The sequence below is a fragment of the Nylanderia fulva genome, unplaced genomic scaffold (genome assembly GCF_048542155.1).
Source record: "Nylanderia fulva isolate GAGA-0341 unplaced genomic scaffold, ASM4854215v1 Scaffold3, whole genome shotgun sequence".
Classification (NCBI taxonomy): Eukaryota; Metazoa; Arthropoda; class Insecta; order Hymenoptera; family Formicidae; genus Nylanderia; species Nylanderia fulva.
Window position 1 is genome coordinate 6,932,818 of NW_028190368.1, and position 8,379 is coordinate 6,941,196.

Sequence of the window (8,379 nt, forward strand, 5' to 3'; positions counted from 1 at the left end):
TGAAGAAGTGTTTTGCGGTACTTTTTCATGATGTTCTTCGCGTGGCAGAAGCGTTTATCCATTGCTAAAGCGTGAACGGGAAAGAGAGAAGAGAACGACCATCGTTTTACTGGTATAAAGCTCCGAGATAGAGGGGTCAAAGAAGGCGGCCACTGCGCGAGCAGCATGCGCGTTTAGGACCAATCCGAGATTCCACCCTTTGAACCCCTTTGAGCGCTTTCTCCCTGGAGAAACTCACCCTAGTGCGCAAGCCAAATCGTCGAACTCAAGCACTTTTTCTAAAAGAAACGATAAAACACGTAAATGTCTCGATAAAATAATAATATAAGAAATAGACCTGTCCTGCGAATTTGCAAAATTATACTGTATTGATAGGGAACGTGCGATATTGCGATGAAAATAGCAATGTAATGTATAACATAAATTACGTCGAAAAAGATACAGTTTATAGAAATTGTGCAAATAGAATAAATATATATATATATATATCAATATATGTAAACGAAGATATTCTAATATTTTATGTACATATATGTGTATAAGAGCTGTGCTAATATCAATAACGATCATCAATAGATACGATAATACATGAGTTTCAAAAATGTGAAATCTTACATATCTTGGATATATATTTTTATATGTTTCTATTTGTATTTAACACTTGATGTATTTCTGTAAATTATGATAAAAACAATATTATTATATTAAATCTTGTCGCCAATTTTGTGAATCATGTATTTAACGGACCAATAAAAAAAGATTAAATATTATAAATAATAGAATAAAATTTGACAGCTATAATGGTTTTAAAATAGGAAATCAACCATAAACTGCCGCGAGATTCTGTGATCCCTACTCCGAGATAGTAAGTGGGGAGATCCCGACGTGCGAGATATTCTTCCAGCCTCGCGGGATGACCTTTCTGTGGAAAACTGGTGGGGATGCTGGGAGGTTCTTCTCTGGACCACAGACACGTGCCACTTGTCATACTTTCGGAAGTACTTGCTTTCGGACAGTTCGGAAGGAGATTAGTACGAGATCAGATGTGATTGATCAAAAGGATAACGCGTGCAAAATTGTCTGCGATTTTGATTCGCAAGTAGATATTTTTTTTTATCAAAATTACAAGATTTTATTCTACTTTACCGGTATGTTAAAAAATATAAAATCGTTTCTGATTTCATCGTGCGGCGTTGAATAAAGATAGAAATGAAAGATGCACAGCAATCTCAGATCTTTTTAAACAATTCATATAAATAACCGTAATTTTTTTTAATATAAACATAAAAAAGAAAGCATTGTTTCGATAAACCGATATCAAATGTGAAGTGCGCAAAATTGGATTAACAATAAGATTACAGGATTATCGAAGGATATTAACGAATAACATCGAGATCATAGTCAAGATCGATGATTTATCATAAAATGGAACTCTGCGAGAAAATGAACAATGATGTTTATGATCTTCGTCGGACGCGCTCGCTTTCAAATGAGAACGAAGTTTATTCGAACGCTAATGAGCGAGACGGCAGATCGCCGATCAATCGGGAATCTATCGAATACGTATCAGATTCCAGCTGCGAAGGTTACAGAGAGTTTCAAAAACAGCAAACCGAAAGAAGAAATTCATCCCCTATCGCTGCGTCCAGTGCTTTCACTATTGACAGCATTCTTGGAAGAAATGAAAAGAGGGATCAATCTTCGAGACTAGATAGTTCTCGTGATAAAGAAGAGGATCACGAAGAAATGGACGATAGGATTGAAAGACATTTCGTTAGGCCAACAGCGATACCAGCCACACGTCCTGGTACGTCATAAATATACGTGTTCTATTATTCAGTCAATTTTTTTATATAAATGTATGCATTAAAAGAAGATAAGAGAAAAAATATATATTCTATTAATTATATATAATTTTCAATATGTGCGAGAGACACATGTCACTAATTCAATTGTTGTATCCCTTCATTTTTTGACACGTTACAGCAAAATGTTAAATTCTTAGCAACAAAAAATTAAATATTATAATATTTATTATAATATTATTATAATATTATTTAACAATATTTATTCTATATCTACTTTTAAAATTCTATCCAAAGTTGGACAAATATGATAATATATATGTATAATATTCTTCATATAATTTCTCTAAATTTAAAAATAATTTTTCTACGATAAATTATTTAAAAATTTATAATGTTTTAAAAAGTTTTGTTTTCAAAAACGGATTTTATGATTTAATAGATCTAGAAGGTGTGTACACTCATACGGGATTCCCGTATCCTGAAGGTGCTTTAACCGACTCTTCGGCATATTCCGCGACATCACTTGCATCGGCCTCATTATTGTACAGTAGTTGGTTTGCTCAAACAAAACCTGGTCAACTGTTTGGCTTGCAAGGTAAGTTTAAAACTTTAAAGTAAATTTAGTTTATTACGTAGTTATATCAGAGATCTATTTTTTTATTCTTGATATAAGCAGTTTTATAGGATAAAGTGTTACCTTCAAACAAAAAGAAAAAGAGAGAAAGAGAAAAATTGTCTTAAAAAAATAATGTCGCATCAAATTTATCTTTGATTTATTCGGTGTTGAAAGCATTCAGATATGTTAGAGAGGATATTTTCCAGCTCTGTCTCCACAAAAAAATATTACAAGTATTTTTTACGCGTAAAGAAAATCGTTATGATGCTAGATATATTTTTCTTTGTGTTGTGAGAGGCACGAATGTTTTCGCGACGACAAAAGACTCTAATTATTATCCACTTGTAATAACTTACCGCCGTAATTCCATTTTCGCGAACAATACTGAGAGAGGTGTAAGGTGGGCAACCCTCTTTCTCGGCTTCAACGAATATTGAATATTATACGAGGCGCCTACGATAACAGCTTTTCGACACGCGAGGTACACATCAGTGGCCCAGTTGTTGTATCTCTCTGTTTTTCGGCACCTTGCCGGCAAAATATTAAATATTTAGCCACGTAAAAATCAACTATTAATTGATTCGCATAATGTTTCATTCTTCTTGATTCTCAATTTGACACAATTTCCGTACTCTATCATTATTTTAAAAACTTTGTACGAATAAATATAATTTCTTTCAATATTTCGCCTAGTATTATAAATATAATATAGATAGAATTGTAGATTTTTGTAGTGTAAACTTGCAAAAGAGTACTACCGTAATGTCATAAAACTACGAGTTAATCGAGTTTTATGACATTACGGTAGTACTCTTTTGCAAGTTTACACTACAAAAATCTACAATTCTATCTATATTATATTTATAATACTAGGCGGAATATTGAAAGAAATTATATTTATTCGTACAAAGTTTTTAAAATAATGATAGAGTACGGAAATTGTGTCAAATTGAGAATCAAGAAGAATGAAACATTATGCGAATCAATTAATAGTTGATTTTTACGTGGCTAAGTATTTAATATTTTGCCGGCAACGTGCCGAAAAACGGAGGGATACAACAACTGGGCCACTGAGTATACGAGCAAAAGAGTTACTACCGTAATGTCATAAAACTACGAGTTAATCTTTAGCTAAAAAATCGATATTTTATGATTGTGAGATAAAATTGAAATCCGCCATCACTGTTTCTCCCTTTCTGACTACTATCCGCCATACTGTTAGGAGCCCATTTATCAGCATCGTTGGTCTAACTATCTTTCGCGAAGATGTTAAATGTCTCTGTACACTCGTAAATCTTGGTCCCGCCGGTTCTTCTTCTTCGTCATTGTAGGCATTCTCCTTTTCGGTCACTACTAGTCTCTTTCGATTTCTAAGAAATGTAATCATTTTTTATTCGTACGATTTGTATTCTATTAATTTACAATTAAATATCTATTTTATAATGATTTAATTTACATAATAAAACGGCTCTTATATATGCGATCTTTACTAACTAAACTTTATTGATTTTATCGTATTTAATAATCGTGTTATCTTCTAATAAAATATTAGACAAACAAATATTTTACACTGTATAGTTAAAAAACACGTGCTTCTTGAATATTATTTACAGAGCATATATCGAATTAACATTTTAAGTCTTTAAAATCTACTTGCAAGATTACGAATTTGCACAATAGTTAACGTATTGTTACAAATAAAACGTGTCGATATATTGTAAATAGATATGAAAAATATGTGCTAGAAAAAATTGAATTGCACTTTTGTAGATATATTGAAAATACGATAAATTTATTTGATTTGAGATAAACCCACAATTTTCACGTCGCTAACATTTTAACTAATAAAACTGTGCCGTTCTGCGTAGTCATAGGCTAAAAGGGTTCAGTAAAAACACAAAGGTCTTTCTTATATAAATACGCGACATCTATTTGTTGACTTGTCATGTAAGGGCCGCCTGGCTAACTGGTGATTAAACACGAAGAAAAAGCAAAAAATTTCTATTTCTATGTGGAAACATCGCGATCTTGAGAATTTTTTTGTTAAACGAGCCAATGCTATTTTCAGAGATTAACGTGAACAAACAATACGAGAGAAAAGAAAGACTGACACTATTAATATTAATAAAATTATTAATAATTTAAAAAAATTTAACATTGCATTTTAGCAAACTTTCATATCTGCAATGTAACGTTATCGAATTATATATATTTTATATATATATGTATACTTCTACATAAAAACCATAAAAGTGTCGTTGATAAAAAAAAGTATTTAATTTTATATTAAAGATTATTTTGTGTAAAATAAGAAAAAAATTTTAATAAATATTTTTCCTTTTCTTTAGCTTTTTTATTTCTATTTCTTTTGTTTTTTTTTCGCCTTCTCTTTTTCTCTTTTTCTTTGTATATTATTGTTTCGAATAAACAAATAATATAATAATTCCCTTTCTAATATTTCTATATTTTTATAATTCGAAAATTATATTAGATAGAAAAGAGAAGAAAATTATATATATATATATAGATTTATTTAATTTGATTTATTTTTTATAGTATCAAAGTGTTAGTGTTAATCTGAAAAGTTATTCTTATTGTGCTTTCGGTATTTGTATTCTAGCGCAACTACACGCGGATATTTGTCGACGTGATTAACAATCACGATATTGTTCTAGTGCGACTAATTACGTTATAATGTTTCGTCTGCTTGTCAAAAAAATGTGTATTACTTCTTTGCACTACGGTGATAATCGCATTCAAACGTTCTCCGTCATAAATTGTTTGCGTAGCTCGTTGCCACTTCGTCTCGATGGTATTGACAACAGAATGTCACACATTCTGCAAACAGTCTCACACATTTTAGACACGTTCTGTAATTTTACACAGGATTCGAATGATGCCTCGAAATCGTAAGAAGGTGGTAATTGAGTCCGGACCCGGACTGGCGAAGTTAGCCGAGCAATTAAGAAGCGCGATTAGAATATTAAATTTTGATTATCGCAACAATAAATCTCCAGAATGTCATAAACTGTCAGAGATTTTAAGAGGGTTCTCATGTAATTAGCAGTGACTACATAGTTGCGGCAGTCCTAATCATATGACGCAATTAACAACAGTGATATGAAAAAAATTGATGATTTTTGCAGCACCGAAACCGAGCGGTAGAAGATCGAGGAAACCGGGTATCGATCGAAAACCTCGTCAAGCTTACAGTGCGAAACAATTGGAAAGACTCGAAGCAGAATTTAAGGTATAGTTCTTTCTGCGCCCTTCCTTTCCTTTATATGCGACATTATTTTGTAGTCTTTTTCGTACAGCATTTCCTTTATACATATGTATGATGGCGAATATTTGTATTAGTTTTTCACAGATTTCTTCATATTTATTTCTTCATAGATCGATAAATATCTCAGCGTGAGCAAGCGTATGGAGCTGTCCAAGTGTCTAAATCTCACTGAGGTGCAGATCAAGACGTGGTTTCAGAATCGCCGCACGAAGTGGAAGAAGCAGTTGACATCGCGTCTAAAGATCGCTCAGAGGCAGGGACTTTTTCCACCTACGTATTTCCCGACCACCAAGTACCCTCTATTGCCGTATTACGCGGCACCTTTGATGTTTGGAAGCTCGTTGTCGGATGACGCGAATTCTAGCTTGCCGACTCGAGCCATCGTATCGTCTTCAGATACGGTCTGACATAGCGCCGACTCGAACTACTTGGTCGATTGTCGACCGGGCGACCGCGAAGTGCAATAAGACCTTCCGTTGGCCATTGCAAATTTTTCGAGTGTTTTCTTCCTCTTTTTTTATGTTTTTATATTATTACGTGTTTATGTTTTATTATACAAAGATTTTTATCTAATATAAATTTGGACACTATTATAAGATATCATTCGTATAATTTTATATAGACTCTCGCAAATTGTGAAGCAACTTTTTTCTATTACGATACGTCTCTGTAAAATCGATTCTGTTTATTGTACATAAAATATATGGTTGTACATTTGCGTTCTACCTGCTAATGTTTCGTTCAAAGTAGAAGTTCTAATTTATTTTTAATTTTTCACATTTGTAATGGTAACGAAATGAAATTATTTTCAAATGCGATGTAAAGCAATTTTAAATTATCCTTTTGATTTCTAGAGCTTTTAGATTGATTTATCTTTGCTGTATATAAAATGCTATTACTACAGATTCATGTAATGTTCACGAAGATCACATGAAAAATAGATGACTCCTGTACTTATTCAATTGTTTTGAATAAGAGATTTTATTCCAATAATAATTAAGGGATTTGAAGACATTTCAAACTACAATACGCTTTTCAGGCAGAGATTATATCTATATCGTATATAAAATATGATGATTATAGATTTATGTAATATCTACAAGAGTTGTGTGAAAAATAGACGAACTCTGACAAGTTTATTCGTGATTTTTCATGTTTCCGGCAGCGGCAAGATAAGATTGTATTCAAGTGACATTTATGTGCAAGTGACGCGGAAGCGACACAAATGGCCGCACGGAAATGCTATGTATAAGCAACATGTGAAAATAATATGAAAACGATATGGAAATGTGACGTTGATATAGACGGAGCGCCTGATGTCTCGTGTCTACTTTTTTCCACCCTGTTGAAGTTTCGAGCATTCTTGGAGTGAAACTTGAAAACTTGCTAATATATAATATAAGAGAGCAAAAATCTACATGTGAAACATTTTTGCACATTTCATACAAAAATATTTGTAATCAAAGAATTTTGTATTTCTTACACGAGCAAAAAACTAAAGTTGAACATACAATATATTTTTTTCTATGATTTCTTTTTGTATAAAAACTTTTGTAGTTACTTTATTTTTCACTATTATCAAAACCAACTATATATCCTCAATTTTCGATTGCATTTTTAATTCAATGTTTTACCTCTAATAGTATTTATTAAATTAAGCAATTAAATAAATAACATTTGACAAACTATTTTTTTCTTCATTGAAGATCTTTAAGAAATACCATAATACTTGTACTATTTGCTTGAAATTTCAACAATGTCTTTTTTTTTTTTTAATAACCATAAAGCGAGCCTTAGCTTTCTCGCAAACTTTATGAAACGAGGTAGCAATATAATTGAAAGACTTGAAGGCTTCTATGAAAAAACGCTGCACTTTACTATCTTTAATAAAGAGCGAGATAAAAAGGGAACTTCTTATCGTCTATCAAACTTCGCGAGAATCATGACGAAGAAAGGTCGTTGAAAGCGGAAGAATAAGAAATGTGAAAAGCAGAAAGGATGAGATTTTATGTCATCCGATGAAAGAATTATGTGTACGTAGGACTCTGCTCTAACTAACTGTTTTAACTTGTGCATAGTTTAACAAATCACGTCTTTTGTTTATGGTGTATGCGCGTGTAAATGGAACAAAGCTTAGGAAGGTATAATTTATCAGCGGAGATGCAAACCAAGTTGAACGTGTGTTATCGAAATTATTCGTATGCAACATGCAATTCAAATATATATTCAAGTTAGGGTCGCGCATTTCTATGTAAAGTTTATAGGAAACCCGCAGCAAAATGCCATTTAAAAATGAAAAGGACGTAACATCGTGAATGCATGAAAAAAATAATATCCATTGTCTATACGCAATACATGAGTAGCTCCTTTCCCTGTTTCCTCTTTCTAATAATATAAATCTTTATTTCTTTATCAAAGATATCTGTATCAAATAAATATTTTATTTTTTAATTTTGTACGAGAAGGTAGAAAGATAAAAGTAGAGTTGCATCTCGGTAATGCAAGGTAATTACATATTTTGATAAAATCATGAATCCTGAATATAATAATATAAAATAACAGGATCACGAACAAGAGAGTTGAGAGATAATTATGCGTATAATTATTTCTTCCCCAGCGGATAATTAAAGGCCACGCAATAATGAATAAATTCCGATATGTCTGATGTA

General features: G+C 32.1%; 1 protein-coding gene across 1 annotated transcript; it reads left to right on the top strand.

Moving 5' to 3' along the window:
* Positions 1-1,216: 1,216 nt before the first annotated feature.
* LOC114933524 (uncharacterized) lies at positions 1,217-7,042 on the top strand. Its single transcript, XM_029306152.2, has 4 exons — positions 1,217-1,807; positions 2,248-2,403; positions 5,571-5,674; positions 5,821-7,042. Exons 1-4 carry the CDS (start codon positions 1,411-1,413, stop codon positions 6,115-6,117), a joined length of 954 nt encoding a protein of 317 aa, XP_029161985.2. The 5' UTR covers positions 1,217-1,410; the 3' UTR covers positions 6,118-7,042.
* Positions 7,043-8,379: the final 1,337 nt, after the last annotated feature.